At 35.2% G+C, this 24761-nt stretch overlaps 2 protein-coding genes across 15 annotated transcripts in view; one reads left to right on the top strand and one right to left on the bottom strand.

Annotated features, from left to right (window-relative positions):
* Nucleotides 1–9092: 9092 nt before the first annotated feature.
* LOC129887426 (uncharacterized) lies at nt 9093–13841 on the top strand. Of its 14 annotated transcripts, none has more exons than XM_055962526.1 (5): nt 9093–9173; nt 10859–10950; nt 12137–12182; nt 13087–13170; nt 13650–13841. In XM_055962526.1, the coding sequence occupies exons 1-5, from the start codon at nt 9108–9110 to the stop codon at nt 13656–13658; spliced, it is 297 nt and encodes a 98-aa protein (XP_055818501.1). In that variant the 5' UTR covers nt 9093–9107; the 3' UTR covers nt 13659–13841. The 14 variants fall into 14 exon arrangements, 2 of the variants coding, with proteins under 2 accessions (XP_055818501.1, XP_055818499.1); XM_055962524.1 differs by lacking the exon at nt 9093–9173 and adding an exon at nt 10247–10364; XR_008766369.1 differs by lacking the exons at nt 9093–9173; nt 10859–10950 and adding exons at nt 10958–11500; nt 12306–12348.
* Nucleotides 13842–16435: 2594 nt separating this feature from the next.
* LOC129887425 (uncharacterized) overlaps nt 16436–24761 on the bottom strand; it is a 51458-nt gene continuing 43132 nt past the window's right edge. Inside the window, exons 23-29 of the mRNA XM_055962523.1 lie at nt 24447–24666; nt 23712–23842; nt 20040–20186; nt 19512–19640; nt 17855–17953; nt 17196–17234; nt 16436–16975 (exon numbers count right to left, since the gene is read on the bottom strand). Of these exons, the coding sequence (XP_055818498.1) occupies nt 16838–16975; nt 17196–17234; nt 17855–17953; nt 19512–19640; nt 20040–20186; nt 23712–23842; nt 24447–24666 (903 nt within the window). The 3' untranslated portion in view covers nt 16436–16837. The remainder of the gene's footprint in view (nt 16976–17195; nt 17235–17854; nt 17954–19511; nt 19641–20039; nt 20187–23711; nt 23843–24446; nt 24667–24761) is intronic.

The raw sequence follows: 24761 nt of genomic DNA, 5'->3' as shown, positions 1-24761 counted from the left end.
AGACTTCAAGTAAATTCACTCAAGCTCTCCATCAAAACTCTCAAGTTCTTCCAAATTATTTGGTGTTCTGACTTAAGGTATATGGGTATTGATTCATAGATTCTTTCATCCATGAAGCCCAATCAATTTCTCAAGGTTTTCTATCAAATTAAAGTTTGGTATTTTATGGGTTTTATGATCTCTATTCCTATTGCATGAATTTTGATTCAAAGTATGATCATGAATCTATTTTGATATACATTGATGGTTATTAAATTGAATTGAAGAGTTTTCACATGAATTCTCCTATTTTGATTTCTAGGGTTCATGATGTAAATTATGAGTATTTTGAATTATACTTCCAAGGAATATTATATATATGAATTATGTATGGGCTGATATAAAGTTTATGATCATGCATGTTTTCAAGTCAATTACATAATTTTCAAAGTCAATTAATTATGCAATTGAGTTCTACTCTAAGTTCAAGATATGAATTTCATGCAAGTTATGAAGTAAGGTGACTTAGGGCCCTATGTGGTGACCTAATGCCCTATGATATGAATTATGCAACTATGATTGTAATGATGAAAGGACAGTTCTCACATTACAAGTATGTTATGAAAATGAGCTACTCCATGATTTCAAACCTATAATAATGACTATGATATATGAAATTATTATTTCTATGATATGTATGTATTCTGTGGGATTTGACTTAGCACCGAATGTGGACTTGAGGTGGGGGCTCGAAATACGAGGTCCTTATATAAAGTCTCTTGTCTCATACTACGTGCCACCATAGAATTTCTTTCATGGCCTAGTTAGTGAATCCACATATAGCATATGCATGACCCTCTTAGAGGGGTAGAATCTATCTTGACAAGTAGATTCCCCATTTTCTTCATTGTATGGGGAGACAACAGGATTCCATGTTATAGCTCGCATGGTCTTATTATCAGTTATGGTTCCTATTCCACATATGTATGATCTCTTAAGTATGCTATGATTTTAAATTATGCTTTTTAAATGCGTTGGTCAATATGATTTTCTCATGACTTTACTTATCTCATCTTATCATGTGTTTTACTTGACCATTGCATTCCATGATTTACGTTGTATATCACGCCCTCATACTTAGTACATTCCAATGTACTAATGCATACTTTTTGCCTACATTGTCTCATAATTTAGGGCTTGAGGTTAAAGATCTCACTCATATACGTGGCTAGTTAAGCTTTTCTATCCAGAGGTTGTGGTGAGTTCTCATTTATCGGGGACTAGTTATAGAGTTAGTTATTGTTTTCAAAGACTTTTTCTATGTTTCATATTGAGGGTGAGCTAGGGACATCTCTTAGCCTCCGCCTATATTAATAAGTAGAGGCATCTAGTTGGATAAATGTTTCTAGTCTATGTTGTTTTGTGCCGCTCTTAAATTTCTATTCATGATTTAGACTCTCTTATGATGTTTCCATTTTTATTTTACCTTATGTATGCTTATGATATATACAAGAGGTTTGGTTGGAGATCTTCGGGGTTTTAATTGTCGTATTATAACTAGGCCCTAGGTTGGGTCATGACAAATTTGGTATCAGAGCACAATGTTTTTTCCAAGTTTTCTAGGGTGTCCAACATGCCGCGTCAAGTAGAATCTTATTCATGGGTGTGAAGCGTGCCACACTTATGAGTAGGAGGGTATGAGGCATTTTAAGAATTCTCACTTCTTTCATGATCCATGTCGTGCTATAGAGTTTACCGTAAGACTTCTTTTTTTCCTAACAGTCTTTCTTTGTGATTTTCAAAAAGATGGCTCTAAGAAGAGCATTATTTACAAGGGGAGATAATTTTAATGAAGCCCAAGCTCCCCTGGTTCCTCAAGACAATGGTCCTCTACCATACCAAGTGACTAATGTGGAGTTCCGAACCGCCATTACTATGCTAGCCCGAGTGGTGACCAACCAAGGTGTTGTGACTCCTCCTAATGTTCCTACTCTGGCCTCAAGAGTAAGGGACTTTGCACGAATTAATTCTCCGAAGCTTCATGGCTCAAAAGTTGATGAGAATCCTCAAGAATTCATTGATGAGGTCTACAAGATAGTGAGTATTATGGAGGTGACTTTAGAAGAAAAAGCGGAGTTGGCGGCTTACCAACTTAAGGGTGTTGCTTAACTATGGTACACTCAATGGGAGTTGGAGAGGGTTGATGAAGGTCCTATTGAATGGGAAGCTTTCAAACTTGCTTTCCTTGATCACTTTTTCCCTCTTGAGTTAAGGGAGGCTAAAGTGTTGGAGTTCATAAATCTTCAATAAGGCAATATGGGGATGAGGGACTATGCCCTCAAGTTTACTAAGCTATCCAAGTATGCTTCTTCAATGGGTGTCGATCCATGTATTCGAATGAGTAAATTCATATTAGGGGTGTCTGACTTGGCTGCTAAGGAATGTCGCACAGCTATGCTTGTTAAGGAGATGGACATATCTCGGCTCATGACTTTTGCTGAACAAATTGAAAGAGAAAAGCTCAAGAAAATGAGGATGAGGGATTCTAATAGGGTTCTCCAATGCTAGGACCGTTAGTAGTAGTGGACTCTCTCATCAAGGCCAAAGCTCGGGAAAGAAGTTTGCTAAGGATAAGGTACCATACCCTAAAGTTCAAGAAGAAGGAGATGTAAATGCTAGTAACCCTTCTTTTCCTAAGTGTGCAAAGTGTGGAAAGCATCATGGAGGAAAGTGCTTGATGGAAACGGATGTTTGCTATAGATGTGGCAAGATGGGTTATAAGCTATCCGAGTGCCCTCTTGTTGCCAACAAGGGTGGAGAAGGTCGTCATCTAGGAGGCCAAGTGCAACAAGGCGCCCAAACTCAACCTAAGGGTGGACAACACAACAACTAATTCTATGCTCTTCATGCTAGACAAGAGGTTGATGAGGCTCCCAATGTGATCACAGATATGTTACGAGTCTTTAACTTTGATGTTTATGCATTGCTTGATTCGGGTGCCAATTTGTCTTTTGTTACTCCTTACATTGCTATGAGATTTTACATGTGCCCCGAGGTGTTAATAGAACCCTTTTCGATTTATACTCCCGTTGGTGATTCAGTATTAGCGAGAGAGATTATAGAAATTATCCCGTATGGGTCTTGCACAGAGTTATTCCATGTGACCTTGTTGAACTTGATATGACTGATTTTGACATCATTCTTGGTATGGATTGGTTACATGCTGCCTACGCATCCATATGTTGTAGGACTCGTGTGGTTAAGTTTCACTTTCCTAATAAGACTATTCTTGAATGGAAGGGCAATAATTCAGTGGTTAAGGGTCGATTCATCTCATGCATTAATGCCCGAAAAATGATTTCCAAAGGGTGCATTTATTATATTGTGTGAGTTAGGGACATCGATTCTAAAAATCCTACTCTTGAGTCGGTCCCTATAGTTAATAAGTTCTTCGATGTGTTTTCCGATGATTTACTCGGTATTCCTCCTGAAAGAGAAATTGACTTTGGCATAGATCTCCTTTCCGATACCCAACCTATTTTTATTCCTCCTTACTGTATGACTCTGGTGGAACTTAAAGAGTTAAAGGAACAATTGAAGGATTTGTTAGATAAGGGTTTTATAAGACCGAGTATTTGACCATGGGGTGCTCCCGTGTTATTTGTTAGGAAAAAATATGGGTCTCTCCGAATGTGTATAGACTACCGACAATTGAATAAGATCACCATAAAGAACAAATATCCAATTCCAAGGATAAACCACTTGTTTGTTCAATTATAAGGAGCAAGCTACTTTTCTAAGATTAACCTCTATTCCGGTTATCATCAATTGAGGGTAAAGGAGTGTGATATTCCCAAAACGGCTTTTCGAATAAGGTATGGTCATTTTGAATTTATAGTAATGTCGTTTAGTTTGACTAATACTCCTACTATATTCATGGATTTGATGAATTGTATTTTCAAGACATATTTGGACATGTTTGTAGTGGTGTTCATTCATGATATCTTGATTTATTCTCGAAATAAGGAAGATCATATGGGCCACTTGAGGATTTTGTTGCAAACATTGAGAGAAAAACAATTATTCGCTAAATTTAGTAAGTGGGAATTTTGGCTAAGGGAGGTTGCATTTCTTGTCCATATGGTGTCCAGTGATGGGATTAAAGTAGATCCAAAGAAAATGGAGGCCATTGAGAATTAGCCTAGACCATTATCTCCTTCGGATATTAGAATCTTTTTGGGATTAGCCAGATACTACAGAAAGTTTGTTGAAGGGTTCTCATCTATTGCTACGCCTTTAACTAAGTTGACACAAAGAAGGAAAAATTCCAATGGTCGAAAAATTGTGAGAAAAGTTTCTAAATATTGAAGGATCGTCTTATGTTAGCTCTTATTTTGACATTGCTCGAAGGTTCGGATGGGTTTGTTGTTTATTGTGATGTTTCATGTGTTGGTTTGGGTTGTGTCTTGATGTAACATGGTAAGGTTATAGCCTATGCCTCTAGACAACTTAAGGTACATGAAAAGAACTATCCAACTCATGATCTTGAACTTGCGGCGGTCGTGTTTGTGTTAAAAATTTGGTGCCATTATCTTTATAGGGTGCATGTTGATGTGTTTACCGACCACAAAAGCTTGCAATATGTGTTTAGTCAAAGAGACTTGAACCTTAGGCAAAGGAGGTGGTTTGAACTCCTAAAAGATATGACATGAGCGTATTATACCATTCGGGTAAGGCAAATATTATAGCCGATGCCCTTAGTCGGTTGTCTACGGGTAGTGTTGCACATGTTGAGGAAGATAAAAGGGAATTGGTTAAAGAGGTCAATAGATTGGCACATTTAGGTATGCGTTTGATTGATTCCAATGATGTAGACGTTCTTATACATAATGGTTCGGAATCGTCTTTTGCGGTAGACGTTAAGGCCAAACAAGATAATGATTCAATTTTGATCGAATTAAAAAAGTCGTTTGCCAAAAAAATCATTGAGGCTTTCTCCCTAGGAGAATATGGGGTACTAGTTACCAAGGTCGTTTGTGTGTTCCAAATGTTGATGGGTTAAGAGAGTTGATATTGAATAAGGCCCATAGTTCTCGATATTCAATTCATCTGGGATCCACCAAGATGTATTGTGACTTCAGGGAAGTGTATTGGTGGAATGGAATGAAGAAGAACATAGCGGAGTTTGTGGCTAAGTGTCTAAATTATAAACAAGTGAAAGTTGAGCATCAAAGGCCGGGAGGTCTAGCTCAAGAAATCAAAATTTCTACATAGAAGTGGGAAGATGTGATATGGACTTTGTCACGGGTTTGCCTCGTACTAGAAGAAAACATGATTCTATTTGGGTCATTGTGGACCGAATGACTAAATTGGCACATTTTCTATCGGTCAAGACTTCTTATGGTGTCGAAAACTATGCTAAGTTGTACATTCGTGAACTTGTAAAACTTCATGGTGTTCCTTTGTCAATTATATCGGATAAAGGTACTCAATTTAGTTCACATTTTTGGAAGTCATTTCAGAAAGGTCTTGGTACTAAAGTCAAGCTAAGTACTGCTTTCCATCCTCAAACTGATGGAAAAGCCGAAAGAATAATTCAAACCTTGGAGGATATGTTAAGGGCATGTGTGATTGATCTTAAAGGAAGTTGGGATGACCATTTTCCACTGATTGAGTTTGCCTACAATAATAGTTATCACTCTAGCATCCAAATGGCTCTTTTTGAAGCCTTATACGGAAGAAGGTGTAGGTCTCTGATGAGGTGGTTTGAAGTAGGTGAGATGACATTGATTGGTCCAGATTTGGTATTTGATGCAATGGAGAAAGTAAGGATCATAAGAGAAAGATTGAAAATGACTCAAAGTCGTCAAAAGTCCTATTTGGACACTAGGAAGAGAGAGCTTGAATTTGATGTGGATGATATGGTATATTTGAAGATTTCACCTATGAAAGGGGTAATGCGGTTTGGTAAGAAAGGGAAGTTGAGCCCTAGATATATAGGACCCTATAGTATATTGAAGCACATTGACAAAGTAGCATATGAGTTAGACTTTCCACTTGAGTTGGCTTTGGTTTATTTGGTATTTCATGTGTCAATGTTGAGAAAGTTTGTGGGTGATCCAAATTCTATTGTGCCAATGGAGAATGTAAGTATTGAAGAGAATTTGATTTATGAGGATGTCCCGATTGACATTTTAGATCGGCAAGTGAAGAGGTTAAAAAATAAAGACGTTGCATCCGTCAAAGTGTTATGGAGGAATCAACAAGTAGAGAGTGCTACATGGAAAACAAAATCAGACATGATGAAGCGTTATCCGTATCTCTTTCCTTTCACTCGAGCCTAAAGTTACTAAGTTTTTCAAGATCAAACCGATTAAACTCCTACGTTTCAGTTTCATATGTCATTCATATGCATGCATGATTAATGAAAATAATTCTCTCAAACACTATGTTTTATGTTAAGTATGAAGTTTACATGTTCTATGCATTTTTCGAAGTGTCCTCATAATCATGTTGGGTTATTAGTCCTTTTTCTATGTCCTTTCCATATTAGTTGAATCTCATTCGAGGACGAATGTTCCCAATGGGGAGATATTGTAACATCCCTCAAAATGCTCATAAGTGTCTTAAGAATGACTTGGAAATAGGCCGCTCATGTATTGCATTATCCTTAATTTTTTTGGAAAATTCGAGTTTGAAATATCGATTAGGGGGTCAAAACCTATGGGGAAATAGTCTCGGTGGATTTTTAGGACCCGTAGATCAAAAAATAGATTTCTCAAGGAATTGCGCAAACCAGTAAGGTTCGCGACAATTCTGTATCGCGGATTTGCTTACCTCCGCGTCGGACCTGGCTGTGTGTTTTTGGCCGAATTTAGTTTTTAGTAAGGGCACTTTAGACTTTTTCCTAAATTGTTAGCTAATGAACCTAGATGTTTTTAGGACCTAATTCAACTCTATTAATTAACCTAAACCTCTAATTCTATTCATTCTTCTACAATTCACCTACTCAAATATTTCTCTCTCTACAAAAGACTCTCAAGGACTCCATTGAAGACTTCAAATAAATTCACTCAAGCTCTCTATCAAAAGTCTCAAGTTCTTTCAAATTATTTGGTGTTCTGACTTAAGGTATGTGGGTATTGATTCATGGATTCTTTCATCCATGAAGCCCAATCAATTTCTCAAGGTTTTCTATCAAATTAAAGTTTGGTATTTTATGGGTTTTATGATCTTTATTCCTATTGCATGAATTTTGATTCAAAGTATGATCATGAATCTATTTTGATATAAATTGATGGTTATTGCATTCAATTGAAGAGTTTTCACATGAATTCTCCTATTTTGATTTCTAGGGTTCATGATGTAAATTATGAATATTTTGAATTATACTTCCAAGGGATATTATCTATATGAATTATGTATGAGTTGATATAAAATTTATGATAATGCATGTTTTCAAGTCAATTTCATAATTTTTAAAGTCAATTGATTATGCAATTGAGTTCTACTCTAAGTTCAAGATATGAATTTCATGCAAGTTATGAAGTAAGGTGACTTAGGGCCCTATGTGGTGACCTAAGGCCCTATGATATGAATTATGCAACTATGATTGTAATGATGAAAGGACAGTTCTCACATTACAAGTATGTTATGAAAATGAGCTACTCCATGATTTCAAACCTATGACAATGACTATGATATATGAAATTATGATTTCTATGATATATATGTATTCTGTGGGATTTGACTTAGCACCGAATGAGGACTTGAGGTGGGGGCTCGAAATACGGGGTCCTTATATAAAGTATTTTGTCTCATAACTACATGCCACCGTAGGATTTATTTCATGGCCTAGTTAGTGAATCCACATATAGCATATGCATGACCCGCTTAGAGGGGTAGAATCTACCTTGACAAGTAGATTCCCCTTTTTCTTCATTGTATGGGGAGACAACAGGATTCCATGTTATAGCTCGCATGGTCTTATTATCAGTTATGGTTCCTATTCCACATATGTATGATCTCTTAAGTATGCTATGATTTTAAATTATGCTTTTTAAATGCGTTGGTCAATATGATTTTCTCATGACTTTACTTATCTCATCTTATCATGTGTTTTACTTGACCATTGCATTCCATGATTTACGTTGCATGTCACGCCCTCATACTTAGTACATTCCAACGTACTAATGCATACTTTTTGCCTACATTGTCTCATAATATAGGAGTTGAAGTTGAAGATCACACTCATCTACGTGGCTAGTTAAGCTTTCCTATCCAGCGATTGTGGTGAGTCCTCATTTATCGGGGGACTAGTTATCGAGTTAGTTATTGTTTTTAAAGACTTTTGCTATGTTTCATATTGAGGGTGAGCTAGGACATGTCTTAGCCCCCCGCCCATATTCATGAGTAGAGACATCTAGTTGGACAAATGTTTCGAGTATATGTTGTCATGTGTTGCTCTTAAATTTCTATTCATGATTTAGACTCTTTTATGATGTTTTCGCTTTTATTTTACCTTTTGTATGCTTATGATATGTACAAGAGGCTTGGTTGGAGCCCTTCGGGGTTTCAATTGTCATGTTACGAGTAGACCCTAGGTCGGGTCGTGACAACTATTTGATTAAATAAATGCTTTTAAATTTAAATTTCTTATATATATAATTTTTTTTATCTAATTAATCGTACTGATATTCATAATTTCAGAAAAAAATTATTATTATTTTGTTGGTTCTCAATTCGAAATAATGATCTTCGTACTTTCAATTCTTACGTATTTATTTAGTGTATAATATATAGATGTAATTTAATGAGGTGCATATTCCTTATTTATACGAAGAATTATTATTCTTATTTTTTGTTAATAAAATTTATGCAATAATATTATTTCTATATTTAAAACTGTAGTATTTTTATAACTAAATAGCAATCTATTTCATTCTTTCCGTAAATGTTTTTAAAATTTAGTTATTTTTCATTCAGGTTATACCATTTCTAACCAAATTGGACCAAATCTGGCCCAATTCTAAATTTCAATTAAATGCAATCTAGATGACCTAATATCTATGACTCAGAGCCCGACCCACTCTCAATTTTTAGATCAACCCTCCACACCTTCTAATCCAATGATCATAATTAATTCAACATTGGACAGCTACACACTCGACCTTTCAGTTGTGCGATCACGCAACGTAATGCATCTACACCTTTTAATTCAATGATCCCAATTGATTGTAATGTCTTCTTGCTTATTCCTTTTCTTCGTGAACTTGTTCTCATCCATGGAGTAGATTTTTAGATGTGAATTCCTTCAATATAGCTTTCTATTCGAAAGAAGGATTGTTTGATGATTTAATTGCATATTTGATTAAAACATTATTGCTTATTCATTTCAAGTAATCAAAAGAGTTGAAAATTATTTTCTTGATCTAATCTGTAATGGCCTTAAAGGTTATTTTTGGAAATTTTTGCAAAATGACCGATTTATCCCTCTTGATAGTTGCCCTGCTTCATTTTTTATCAGTGTTTGGTGTTTGTTTTGGAAAATTCCTTGGAAAGTCTAGATTTTTGAAAGTTGAGTTTTGAAGTCTTAAGTTATTCAAAACTGGTATTTGGTACCAATCAGAGTTACGAGTTTTGGAATTAAATTTCGTCAATTCCATCTTCTCCAGAATATGAAAATTGGTCTAGCAGAGTTGAAGGAATTAGATTTGGAGTGGTATCGTGGATTTGAGGTTCTAAGTTGGAATTTGTTGAGTTTTTGATCTTAAAGTTGACTTTGGTCAACATTCGGAGTTCGGATGCTCGGAATGGAATTTCGACAACTCGTTGAATTTGGGGGGATTTTAGGCCTAAGAAGAGTTCAGTGTATTTTTCGAAAGCTCCGAGGCCGTTTTGGTCTTTTTGAGTCCTTAACTAATTTAGTTGCACTAAGCGGATTTCGGCTCAAGGAGACCTTGAATTCAAATTTTGACGGTTTTATTGAATCTAGAACGTCGAATTTAGTAAGGTATCATATAAGGTTTGTGTGCACGGGATTGTGAACGAATTCCAAGGGTCCATTATGTGACTTATGTGTATTTGTTGGTTGCTGTGTTCTGGTGCCTGACGCACCCTTCTTCGCGATCGCGAAGGTGCGTTAGTCGCGATCGCGTAGGTGTTTCATCTTATGCTTCGGGATCATGTGTCGGGTTTTGCTATCACGTAGCTTTATTTTTTGAGGGGTCGCGATCGTGTGAATTCAGTCGCGATCGCTTAGGTCAAATAATTTTTCTCTCAATTTTTTGTTTAGTGTAATGTTTTACCTTATCTCTGCAAATGGGTTTTTCATCTTTAGCTTTTTGGCTTTGTATAGTCAAATTTGGTATATTTTTGAATTGCATGTGGGTTTTAATTTTTTTTTCTCTGTTTTTTTGGGTCTGTTTTTTTGGGTCTGTTGTTTTGGGTAGTAGCTGTTGGATTTGGTATTTCTCTGTTTATTTGAGATTTCTTTGTTGAATTGGGATTTTTATATGGTATATTGTCACGTTTCTCCACCTCGCTATCGAAATCAATTTCATTTTTTAACCTAAAATCTTCTAAAATAGGTCCAAGCACTGATATGAGCACTGAAATTTCGTCGGAGCTTAATATGATCTGGATTGCCTCTGGAGTTCCTGAAATTCTTGATAGAAAAGGAAAGCACACACACACAAAAAAAAAACACAAAAGAAGAACAAACATATAGCTACTATTATTGTGAGAAAGTGATTGTTACGTGTGCAAATTTCTAATCCACTAAGTTGCATCAACAGAGTAACCATATTATGCCCCAAGAAATATACTCCTACGCATTTGGTGGAACTTGTGAGTAATGACTTCTTCATTTCAATTTCAGCAATTGTGTATTTCGTGGTGGTATATTCATCAAAGTTTCACTGCCAGAAAAGTTGAAGAAGACATGACGAGTACCTACTTGCAATTTATGAGGCTAGTTCTACCTTTATATCTGATTTTTACTGTTTGTAACATGTTTAGATGAAGAGTTGCACGTCAAATGCGTTAATTTTTTTTTAAAAAAATTATTAACTTATTTGCAATTCGTTGTTTGGATAGAAATTAGTTGTAGTAGATGGAGGGTATGGGGAATTTTTTATGTAATTTTGTGTTTCGTCGAGAGAAAGTTTGTTGATTTTTGCTGTATATACACACATGCTATGTGTAATCCGTGTGTATATGGAGCGTATTCAGTGATTTGACATACTTCTACTTATGCAATGATATTTTTTAGGGTCTAATATATCAGTTATCAATATTGATTAGGCAAGAAAAATCTATGTTGCTCGGACTCTTCAAAAATGTCAACAGGTGCGTGTAGGATTCTCCAAAAGTAGTGTACTTTTAGAGAATCCGACATGAGTATGACATTGAAAGTGAAGAGTCTGTGCAACTTAGAGAAAAATATCAATCGAATTGAAAGGCCAGAAGATAACAATTGAGTTGAATGTCGAGTCTTCCGATGTGGAGAGCTTCACCATCTGTAAGTTGGGAGCTTATTACATTTTAATTGAGCGTTTTCGTCAAACTGCAGCTATTCATATGAAAAGGTGAAGAAAATGGTGGGAGGATATAATTCTAGACTTTCATAAGAATTCAAACATGGTTATCATGCTTCTGAGGTAGATTATTCTTGTACTCCTTTCTATTTTTTATGGTTCAAGTTTTGCCAACTTTGTTGTTGCATCTTTTTGTTTGGATTCCCCCTCTCCCCCGGGAAAAAAATCATTTTCTTATAGTGTCTCGTCCACTTTATCTTCTTCTTTATTATTTATTAATGTTCACTGTATTTTTATTTTAAACTGTTAACATGATATTATTATCTTTTTATCTTAGGAATGGACAGGTTGTGGGGTGGCTGTATCACATTCCCATACACCTAATTTCTCTTGCTGCCATAATATATTCAAGTTTAGGCTCCTAATGTCATTCAGTGCTTAGAAAAATGTCTGTTTATTTTAGCAAATACATTGAGTAGTCCACAAGCTGTTGATGCTCTGTAGTAGTTATTGTTGCAAGTTTATATAATTTGGACTCATTCTCCCTGCTGCTGCTTTAATTTACTTCTTCAGGGTGTAATTGAATTCATAAAACTGATGAATCAATATTCTCTTGCTAGGGGGCTTCTTGGAACCACAACAGTGTTCAATCACTGCAGGATTCAGGTTCACAAATGATGTCAAATAAATTCAACCCATATAATTTTCCAAATAGTTTTAGCTTGAGGACATAAATTTTAAGGCTTCCTCTGTTTTAACTTGTGCTCTGTTGTGTAAAGAATTTCACAGATGATATACTATATCCACAGGAGTTCGTTGGCATCTTGAGAGGGTTGCTCTCTTTTTCATCTTGACAATAACTATCTTAGAGTTACTTCACTATGTCCTCAAACTAGATTATGTCTGTGTGTTTGCTCTGTCATGTATGCATCAATGTTACAAATACTCTTAATATTATTATTTTTTATCACTAGCTAATGAAGGAATTAAATACAGACAAGAGAATTACATCAAATGGTTGCAAAATCTTTTTAAATTTGAAGTTGTTAGTGCGAACTCTTCATTACTCATAGAATGCAAGGGTAATTACTTGGACCACATACAGTTTCGTGTATTGGTGTTGTTAAAGAGTATTCTTTGGAGTTGATTTCTACATTCGTCCCTAGAATAAACTTAATCAGTGCTTTGATTATTCTGTACATGAAAAAATTTAGCTGTGAAGTGGTTAGGAGTCGTGAGTTATGACCACGTGAACGACTTCATTTGGTAGTTTGTTTACTCAGCTTTCAAGTCTTCTAGCAGCCTAACTCTTTTTTTTTCCGTACCTTTCTTGGATTTGAACTACAAAAAAAGTAACTGTGAGTCTATGGTGTTCTGATTTCTGTATCAACATTCCATATAGGTGCTACATCTTGAACTTAGTTATTTTCTTACTCTAACATGCTTCTCTTTCAGCGAATCTATTGTTATGACTTTGTCAGACGATTGGAAGGCTGACTACTTTCTTTGTATGTTATATTCCTTTACTGCTGCTTTCATTAGCTTACTTTTCCTATTTTAAAAATTGTAGGACAAAATAGCATCTAGAATACAATTAGATGCAACAGATGATCGTTATTCTTATCAGGAGTTGTTTTCTCTAACTTCAGTCAAGGTATCTTTCCCCTTCACTCTGCTTACTCAGTTGCGTCATATTAAATAGTACCATTGTTCAAATAGATAAAATCTTTTTTAATGTTGGTTCCTTTAGAAAGTTCAGTCATTGCTCCAGGGGACTGCTCAGTTCTTGTGTTTACAAGAAAATGAAAACTACATGTCATGATTAAAAATCTATGGTCCTGATTAGTTCTTGTAACTTTCTTTTTTGGTATCCATGTCATAAATTCGATATTATTTAGAATGTAATAAACTACTTTGATAAGTGTCCTAACTTTAAACTGAGCAAGTACTTTATGATAATAGTTCCTGCTTGTTACACCATTGAGCATTTGTGTGTCTGTTTTTTGGTAAAAAGAATGTAGTTCGGATTATACATACGATATATGCACTGCCTTTTCCTCCAAATTGATGGTTACTATAAATTTTCTAATTTCTTTTTCTTTTGGTCCTGTGCTACATGTGGATTTTTTATAGGAAGCATAAGGTTCTTCAACACGGGAAATCAAGTCGGCCACAATTTGGAATTTGAAAACAGGAATAGTTTGGGAGACATTTTTTATGTTATTTTTGGGTTATGCATAAATACATAGAAGGGAAATTTACGTAAATGTACTATATTAAGAAAATATTTATCGTTTATAGCAATAATATTTTTTTTTCACTGAACACTTATAATACAATTTTAATACATATTAGCAAGAATAATTTATAAAACTCATATAATACAAGTTTTATTCATGGATAATATATTTATCACATACTTTAATACACTTAAAATACATTGTGTCAATTTCTTACTAAACAAGTATAATATATTTTAAAACACTTATAATACATTTATATTGCATGCATAATTCACTTTTAATACATGAAAAATATATCATAATATTGCTATAAATGATAATAAATAAAAAGTATCGTTAAAATCAGCAATTATTTATTAAAAAGTGTTTTTCCTACTAATTTTTCCTACAAAGAAAATGTAATGTATTATTTACATACTTAAGTTTTACTTCTTAGCACATATAATATCACCTCCTTATTGACTGTGAATTAATGTCGTGTATTTTATGACAATTGCAATCATGATTAATTATGACAATTTGTGTGACAAATTTATTGTCAGTAAAAGCGATATTTTTAGTGACAACAACATAGTTTTACCTATAAAATTCTAAACCTTTTGAATAAAGACATAGTTGTCATTAATTTATACATTTAGGGACGAATTGTTTTGTCTATAAACGGCAATCTTTAGTGACAAAATTGTTTGTTAGACGTTGAAATGCATAAAACTTTAGAGACAATTGATGTCGTCTCTAATTAATCTAAAAGGTTAGTGACAAGGTAATTTCGTCGATATTAGTAATCTTTTTAGTGCTGAAAATACATTATCAACTACAATTTTTTTTACTTTTCTAGACAAAAAGGTTTGTCATAAATTCCAATTTTTTGGAGACGAAGAAAAACTATCGTATTTAATATAACTTCATTTAGTGACAAAACATTAAATTGTCGTTATATGCTTTTAGTGACCCATATTTAGAGATGAGTGATTGCTGAATTTATTTTCGTGTAAAAAGTTCTCCGACGAAAAATAACTTTTAGGTGACAAAATAAATCGTCAAATCAAATTTGTTGCACACAAATTACCCCATCCATTCAGGTCGCATCTCATTATGTCAATGAGTGTAAATATAGATATTCAATTTTAAACTTGTGTGGTTCACCAATATACCAGTTTCATGTCAAATTAGTATCAAATTCATGCCAGTTTCATAGGAAATCTTCGAATCCTCTTTCAATGTGGAACTAGATCTTGTTTTCGAGGGTTTTGAAGACCATCCCCTACTAACACTTTGTTTTTTTTTCCTGTATATTTTGACTTACAAAATCAAAATAGAGTCTGAATAATCAGACGAAGGAGATTCCACATCTTTCACTTTTTTTTCCCTTTTTGTTTGGAGAAGTAGAGATTTTGTTCACCATTGTTTCTTTTTTCTTCAATGAGTTTGGGATCTTCTTCAATGGGGTGGCATTCTTCTTCACTGGAATGGCATTCTTCTTGGGAGGCGTTTGAGTTAAAATGTGAAAACTTGGTGGCTCTATTTCGACACGAGATTCATTTTCGACAAATCTTGGACTCTTTCTAGGTATAAGCAAGCCTTTTATTTTTTTGGCATAATATGAATGTTTTTTATGAGCCGAAAAAATGGAGAACTTGAAATTGTAGGAAGAATATGGTGATTGTTGTTATTTTTGTTTGAATGTTGTTGAAGAAGAATGGAGAAGTGAAAGAGAAACTGATTGTACGAGATACGTGGGTATGTGGCAGTGGGGGTGGCGTGTGTAAGTTAAGAAATCCCCTGAAAATAGTAATTGATAATTACCTTTTGCATGCCTGATTCTCTCTCTTAGTAATTACCGGTTGATTCTCTCACCTAGTAATTAAGATAAAATTATATAATCACTTATTAAACTATAATTAATTAATTTATAAAATTATACAAATCTGTTAACAATTGTAAATAAAACTTTATTAGTAGCAATTAAAAAATAGTAGATTTAAAAGTTATAATATTAACTCTTAAATAGATGTGTGGGTGATTTTCTCTATTTTCATTTAGTGCTCAACTATATTTGATTCTATATTCTTCAAGCTTCATATGATCAGTATACTCTATAATTTTCTAAAGACTTGTCCCAAGGGTAAGATGAAATGGCATATCTGAATTTGCTTGGTCTTTTCGAGTCGCACTAGATATCAGGCCTGTTGAGCGGCGTTCCAATGATTCCAGTTTTCTTCGGAGAGTCCAGCTGTGGAGAATAACTACCTAGCCATGCTGTCTATTCAAGTTCTATTTTTTTCTTTATTATGTTTTTATATATTCAAGCTATGACCAGACAATCGTATCAGTATATTAGAGTTGCACCATAAATGTCTTTCGGGATATCACGGGGTTTTGTATTCAAACTATTGTTGCCATTCTTCAGCGTTTATATTACGAGCTCATGTTAGATCATTCTTTACTGTTCAAGTCGTTTCCTAGAATGACTAGTTTAGAGGATTTTCCTTGTGAGTATACAGGCTCGTCAGATGCCAAACTTGAATAGCGGGAGGATTCTTCGGTTACAAACCAAAAAAAAGAAAAAGGAATTTGAAGTATGGCAAGGGCAAAGACCCAACCCAATCCTGCGTTGGAATTTGATGAAGGTCCAAGTAGCTAGGGCAGAGGTTCAAGAGCAAAAAAGGCTCTCGATTAGCATGAAACTTTTTTATAGATAATGCATCGGTAATATCATTACACCAATAGATTCCTATAATCTAACACGATGCTCATCTAGAAATTTCTAATAGCAAAAAGAAAGATATTCAGCTGTTGGACTGTACACTGTTGTGACAAAAAATACAGCATGGATTTAGCAAACAATGACAGAAATCACCTCGCAGAATGCATTTCACCCACTGGGGAAAAACAAAGGGAGAACAAAACTTCAGCCAACTTCACTATTTCATTTTACTTTAAATTGTTGTTCATGTTGTTTCGTTTTCCTTGGCTCTCCCTCCCCCTCTTATGTTTCTTTTTGTATGTGCTTGGGCAGGCGCGAGGAAGGCTGGTATATATGTTAAAGGGACTCACCACTTGCTGATATCACTGTGCTTATCTGGTTCGGAACTCATTCCTGAATCTAGTTAGATTGTTGGAGAACTTATCTCTATTCTTCTGATCCAAGCTTCGAGTTATGTCAGCCATAAGTTTGTCAAAGGACAGTGAAAGACGGTGTTGTTGGTCTGCTGGCTGCAAATAAAAATGGATAAATGGGAGCTGTCAGCACAAGTAAATTGGTCATTAGTCCGGCAAGGATTGCTCAATATGATACATTGATACTACCAATCCACCTCCTCCGCCTTGTAGCAGGAAGAAAGATTATTCACTAACAAACAATGATACCAAATAAACCAACAAATATAGCAACAGACAAAATAGATTATCCCAAACAAAAATTTGTCGGTCATACCTGTGAAGCCAAAATCTGAGCTCTTAAGTTTGAGAACATCTGCAAGATGCGAGTCATAATCATATCAGGTATACTAATAACCAACAATTTCTCTCCACTATAAGCATATTTTAGAATCTAAATCATTCTTGCTTTCTATACTGTAACGCATTCACTAAATAATTTCTTCCTATAGACAGAATCGCAAATATCAAGAAATCTGTGGTGAAGGTGGTATAGAAATGGTTAGCTCCTTGTATAGATCTTTTGCATCAAAAGTCGAATAATTCATTGGATTGGAATGATTTTTTTAACAAGGAATATTAGTCATAAGGAAACTCCATGGACTAAGCCATGACAACCTTTTAGAAAGAAGCAATGGACTACTCAGAGGGACAACATCCAGCACAGTGTACAGAGAGACTATTTGTGATATTTAATTAGCGTAGAAGTTTTTAAAACAAAGAACACATCTCAACCGCAAACACAGGATTAAATATTCTGATTCGATCAACATTCATAAAGCTATGCTTTGTTTTCGTTACTACTATAATTTAATAAATTAAGATTGTAGATACTGTGTCTTTAAATCTGTGTGCCTGTCATAGTCAAGTTTGCACCTTGTAGCTTTTGAAACAATAAAAAGGAAGGAATCTTAGTGCTACAAAAATCAGTGTCACCTCTTCACTGATGAGAATCATACTCAGCATCGGTCGACTTAGGCTCCACTGGTTGCCACAATCTTCAAATAGAACAATCTCCAAGAGAGTCTTCAATATCTATCAGGGAAAATGATCACGGTGGCATAACAAATGAATCAGTTCAATTTCACGAGACATTTTTTCCTTTTGATTCAGTAGGCCCTAGGCACTAATGTGAGATAAAAGTTTTAACCAATGCAAAATACTTTCCACAAAACATTGTAATCCCATAATAAATAAGGCAACCAAGGGGAAAATTTCAAAAAAAGTAAAATGGAACAAGTGTCCCCTTTTGATTAGCTAGTTTCCAAGAGGGAGAAGGTCTAATGGCAATTGATAACATAAAGTGACCATAAAATCAGTACCAAGAAATGTTGGAGATGCACAGGCTCAAATTCAGCCAGCTAGGGACACTCCACAGGGGCACGTGGTGTCACGAGATGGAATTCAAGTAAGTTCAACGAAGATAGAAGAAGTTCGAGATTGGCCTCAACCCAATACTCCTACAGAGCTACACAACTTCTTGGAACTAGTTGGATATTACAGAAGGTTTGTGGAGAGCTTCTCACGAAGATAACCGCTCTATTGACACGTTTAACCCAAAAAGGTGTGTTTTTTCAGTAGTCAAAGGTATGTGAAGAAGATTTTCAGAAATTAAGGACTCTGTTGACTCCGACTTCGATTTTGACCTTACCTACGGCGAATGGTGGTTTCACAATTTATTGTGATGCATCTCGAGTTGGATTGGGTTATGTCTTAAGGAAGAATAGTAAAGTGGTGGCATATGCTTCTCGACAACTAAAGATTTATGAGAAGAATTATTCGACACACGACTTGGAATTGGCCGCAATCGTATTTGTACTCAAGATCTGGTGTCACTATCTTTGTGGTGAGCCGTGTGAAATCTATTTTGATCACAAGATTGCAATACATATTCAAGCATAGAGATATGAATCCGAGGCAACGGCGGTGGTTTGAGCTACTTAAAGATTATGATCTTACTATCTTGTATCATTCCGAAATGGTAGACGCTTGAGTAGAAAGTCCATGAGTAGTTTGGCTGATTCATAGTTGAAAAAGCGATCTATGGTCATGGATATTCAGACATTGGCTAATCGGGGCAGTTCGAATTGATCATACAGTGCTGGGCAGGTTACTTGCAGGTATGGTGGTACAATCATCCTTAGTTGGACAAACCAAGACTTGCCAATATGAAGATCCCCATCTTGCTAGACTACGAGATCAAGTGCAAAATGGAGGCATTTCACTATGGATGGCGAAGGCGTTTTACGTCAACATGGTAAACTGTGTATTCCCATAATGGGTGATGTGAAGCAGCTAATTCTTGAAGAGGCTCATATCCACTGCATTTTCCCAACAGAAAACTCCACATTCTCCCATCCACACTCCCCGAACAAAAAGATGTATATAAGGACACAAAAGAAAAAGAAGATAACTCATGAAATAAAAGGGACAAAATAACCCTGTAGGGATAGGGGTCACCAACAAGAGCAGAGTTCCCTGCCGAAATACTGGAGTGACATGGCTAAACCCAAATCTGTGCCACCCATATGCTGTTTCTAAAAAAGTTATTGAAATCGTTTTTGCTTTAAATAAAAGGAGCAGTTGAACTTACTTCAAGAAATATGTTCGGACAGTCTGCTAAATGCTGCGCCAGGTTAAGCGCCACAGAGGTAGTAGGTGACTCTCCAGCTGTTATGCGTTCGAAATAAAACGTAGCCAAGTTGTCCACCGCAGATGCACACTAGAACAAAATGATTAGAGTTAGTCTGTTGAAAATAAATTATATGTTTATCCCAGCAGCCTTCTTGTTGAAATGTGACCACCTCATCTGAAAATTTAAGTTGTCAAAAAGAACACACTTTATAGTACTTAACTATATTATGTCTGACTGAAACGTAGACCTGATTCTTTATCATGGGTCAAGCACATAAAAGTATTTTTTTTTCTTCTTTGGTGGCGACAACTTTCGAATCTTTGCCTGCTCTGATACCACGTTGAAATGCATGACCACCTCATGTAAAACCTTAAGCTTTTACCACACTTCTAATTATTTAGTTATAGTATGTCTCTGACACTTGCGAAAATTAAACAGATACAAAGAAATGACATTTCAAGGACAGTGGTCGACAAAAAACACAACCTGTGATTTGATATTTGCATCCAGTACTTTAAGTCCAGACTCAAGGGATCCAGCAATAAATGTAAAGCTACTTGAGTCCAAGTTAAGTATCAACTGGATCTGGTTTTTCATCATGATCTCCAGGAATGTGAAGTAAGCTCCTGAAAGCTGTAGGATAAGACGATTGGAAGTGGTTATATTTTAATAATGAAGGACAATAATGTGGTTAGTTACAGAAGGTAAAGGAATATATACACCTCAGAATTCATGTAAGATGTTTACCCCACTGGAGAGGATGCAATCAGGGATGAAACTACTTTTCAAGATAAACCACTTAAGTAAATTAAGTCAATTTGCCAGTATTGTTCGATCGAAGAGAATTTCAGCAATATGGCTGATTTAACAGATTAATTTTTGCCAGAACAACAGCGAAAAGATTCACTTTTCAAATAAGGGGTCACTAGTTTAACATATTTGACTCAATCACATCAATCAATAGAAAATGTAAGCTAGACTACCAATATGGGAAAGATCATGAGAAGAAGGGAAAAACTTGATTATTCCCTCAAACTAGGTTTGGTATTTATAGTACAATTTAAACAAGGGCTTTACCATAATTTACTTTTTTTAAAATTGGCAAGCTAACTTTTATCGTAATTCATACAAATCATATAATACATTAACACCAGTCCTTGAGTTGAAGAGTATGAGACCGTTTAAGTGTTGGAGCTGGTTTTATGAATAAGCAGTTGTGTTTGGATAGAAGTACTAAAACAGGAGTAATGTGCTAGGTAAAGAAGTGCTGATAAGCAACTTCTTCTGTCAAAATTACTGAAATGTCCCCAATACTGTTAAACACAAGAACATTGTTTTGGAGAATCTCCTCCAAAATTTTAAATAAAATTGTGTTGAGATAACTATTCTTTTGTAATTTCTATCTTTAGTGCTAAATATTAGTTTCAGATTTTCAAAATATTTTTGTGTTTGTTTTCTCTACTGGACAAACAAGTATAATATTGTTTGTTTGATAAAAGAAAATAGAAATTCCAATATGCAAAACAAAACAAAGTTATTTGAGGATATACAACCAAACAATTAAAGGAGGACTAAATTTTTTTAAAAAAATAATCTAAAATTAGTAGAAAACAATCCAGAATTTGATGTTTCAACAAAATAATAATGTCCAAAAATCTAAATAACACATATAAAATATATACTTCCATTTTTAATTAGGGGCAATATCTTAATTAGAACCTTGAAAAATCAACAAAAAAAGAATGAAGATAACTGAATTACAAAAAATTTGCAAGCAATTTTCCCATCAAATATATGTACCATAACACTCTCCTGATACCAGAAGCTACTAGAGGAATTGAGATTGTCTTAAAAAGAAAATCTCCCATGTATTGTGACAAGAAGGCTACAATGAGTATAGCTCAAAATTCAGTCCAACATGACCGAACATAGTATGCTGAAATTGATGAAGACGCTTCATCAGAGAACAAGTTACGAGTGGTGTCTTCAGTTTGTTCCATATGTCATCGGAAAGCAGCTAGCTGATGTGTTTACCAAAGGCCTCAACAAATGGACTTCTCATACACTGGTTTGCAAGTTGGGCATGTGCAACATCATTGCACCAACTTGAGGGGATCATTGATTGACATCGGTAGCTTAATCATAGGAATAGAATGGTATTGTATTAAATGTAATTGAGTAGGAACTGATTGTGCAATATTGTCTGTCCTTATTTAATCTTAGGACTCACTGTATAAGCACCCATTCTCATGGGTTGTATATTCATCAAGAAATACAAAGAAGCTTCCGCTTCTTGAAATCTTCACCCATTTAATTCCCAGTAAAATGAGAAAGAGACTCCATATCTGAGATGTGAACTAAGAATGAACAAATAAATGGTTGATATCTTCAGCTTCATTGTTACAAAGCAAACATCTCCTACATAAATTAATTCCCCTTTTCCGTAATTTTGTGCGTGAAACAAGCTCCTTTCACCATTAACCATGCAAAATATTCCTCTTTCATAGGAGCTTTGTTTTTCCAAATACACTTCCAACACCAATTTTCAGTTAGGGGAGGACGTAACTGCTTGTAGCATGATATAACAGAGAAACATCTTTTAACGTCACATTTCCAGCATAAAAAGTCGTCTATGGACAGAAGGGGAGGTAAACTATGTAGCTGAGACAACAAAGAGCAAAGGTTGTCCACTTTCCAATCATTCACATTACGTCTGAATGTATATACCAGCAAGAGTTTGATCAATACTCTGATATTAATGCTTCAGGATTCAGAGCCACTGTATACAGGAAAGGATATTGATGCTTAATAGGTGAAGAGCCCAACCAAGTGTCTGTCCAGCATCTTACTTTCATACCATTCCCAATTTCTACTGAAGTAAGTATTCGGAAGATGTCCCAGTGAGTTCTCAACATGTTTTGGAGAGAAATGGTTTTGGTTATCCATGGATGAGAAATCCATATTTTGCACAACGACATCTCTCCACAATGCTCCCACTTCCTTATTGAACCTCCAAAGCCACTTAAGCTGCAAATTTTTACTTTGAATCTTCAGTCTCTAATACCAAAACCTCCCGACTTCTTGTCTGTAGACACTGCACTCCATCTAACCAAATTAAAGGTAGTATTCCCTATTACCCTGCCACAGAAATTCGCTGTGTATTTTGTCCATTTTATGCATCACTGCTAATGGCAAAGGGAACAATGACATAGTATAGGTGGGTAATGAATCTAGTACACTCTTGATAAGCACTAACCTTTGCCTAAGAGAAAATACTTCCTCTTCAAGAAAGAGAACTTTGTATTTGCAGTACGCATCTTTGATGTCGGCTATCTCTTCGTGTTCTTCTTACAAATCATATAATGTATTAACAAAGACAGAAAGAGGAAAAAAGAAAAGAACAAGGAAAAAAGAAAACCATATCAACTTCCTCTATGAATATACTCCCAACATATACACGACTCAAAAATGGCTCAAATCTCAGAAAAATATATAGCCACACAAATGGCATGCCAAACACATATAAAACTATCAGTAGCTCCTATCAAATCTATATTTAAAGATGTCTATCTTGATAAAACTATTATCAATTTATAATCAAGCTACTTCAGCATTTTTTACATGCTAGAATCATAGTCAAAACCAAATTGCCTAAACGTCAGATAAAAACATAATGCCCAAAAACAACAGGACTATTTCTTCCCACCACTATGTTGACCTCTCAAATGTCTCAGTAGTCTGTATATATTCCTGTGTTGTAACAGTCAGTCCTAAGTATGTTTTGTTAGCTGAGTGGATGTAGACAACTTGCCCAAAGTAAAGAATACTTTACACCTGCAACAAGCCCATTAAAAATTGGGGGTCTAGCTTGGTGCATATGTAATGTTCCCGTTCTTTGTTGGGAGTACACTCCAAATAAGTACAATGCTGCAAAAAATTGTGGAGCTTGTTGCCAAGTTTATATGCTCCAAAATCACATAAAATATCTTTGTTCAAAGCATAAAGCACAAGAAATTTTAAAATTCAAAAAAAATACCAGTTTAAACGTACTATTTTGTTTAACATTGTATAGTTAGAGGAGTAAATATTCATGTAATAAGCATCTCAGATATAAAATAACCAGAGAACTTCTGAATCAACTAGCTCTTAATATAATACCTTTCTGTATGAGAGTATATCTGCCAAAGGAATAGATAATGCCATCCTCATAGCAATGTCAAAAGCATTTGCAAGCGCTCTGTCACCATAAATCTCAAACACCCCAAAATTGACGTAATTACCAGCAAGTGCTGCAGTGCAGAGTGAAGCATAAGCAATTACAGAATGAAAGGACCATCAGTTCAGTTCTTTACGCTCTCATTTGTTAATATATTACATTTTGAAGGTTACTGTACTGTTTGTTAGCTAAATACACAGAGGGAGAGAACACATACAATCTGCTGGGAAAAGCGCAGCATATATTGTGTACAAGAAGACAGAGAGAAAGGGGAAACATAAGAAAAACAATAACAAAGGTAAACAGAACTTGCTTAAATAACTTTTCACTTGACTGTAAAGAACAATACGATCATAGAATCCAGGTTTATAGAAAAATCAGCTTTATAAAATATACTAATTTCTTATTCAGAGGATAGAAACTCTTTCAAATTGAAATTAATAAGCTACTCAAGTTAAGGTCATCACAATAAAAGGCAAAAGACGGGGAAAACAAGACAACCAAAAGCACAAGTAGTGAGCTCGGAAACTCTTCTCCTTGGCATCAAACTTTCTGTCAGGAGATAGTCTTGCGAGGAAACAACATACAGGAAGCCTTCCATTTCAAGGGCCGACAAATTACACAGGGAATATCTAAATCGCTACCAACATAGATAGATTAGAAGCTAAAAATCCTACCTCTTGAAAGTATAGTCAGGGAAATCCAAACACCCTTATATTTGAACTGATACATATCCACATGATTAGGCAGAGAGAGAATTCTGGATCCATATGCAACAATCAATTTGCTGACTTCTCGAAAAAGAAGAATGCCACAGGGAGATGAGGTTTCAAAATTCAGTCGTTGGGACTTGTTCAGCACAAACTCAGCAACAAATTTAAGTAACGGTGTTGTCACCTATTCCATGCATTAACAGAAAAGGAGACACAGTTTATATTAGCTCTAAAAGCAGACGAAGCTCAAAAGTCTCCCAGTTACACCAAAGCACAAGC

Source organism: Solanum dulcamara, chromosome 4, assembly GCF_947179165.1.
Source record: "Solanum dulcamara chromosome 4, daSolDulc1.2, whole genome shotgun sequence".
NCBI lineage: Eukaryota > Viridiplantae > Streptophyta > Magnoliopsida > Solanales > Solanaceae > Solanum > Solanum dulcamara.
Note: the sequence above shows the minus strand (reverse complement) of the source record. Positions and strands in the feature narration are given on the sequence as shown.

Coding starts and splice junctions, on each gene's coding strand:
- LOC129887426 (XM_055962524.1), top strand. CDS start 10,278: ATGTTTTACCTTATCTCTGCAAATGGGTTTTTCATCTTTAGCTTTTTG. Junction 10,365..10,858: donor GGTATATTTTTGAATTGCAT/GTGGGTTTTAAT, acceptor TTTCAATTTCAG/CAATTGTGTATTTCGTGGTG. Junction 12,183..13,086: donor TCAATCACTGCAGGATTCAG/GTTCACAAATGA, acceptor TAAAAATTGTAG/GACAAAATAGCATCTAGAAT.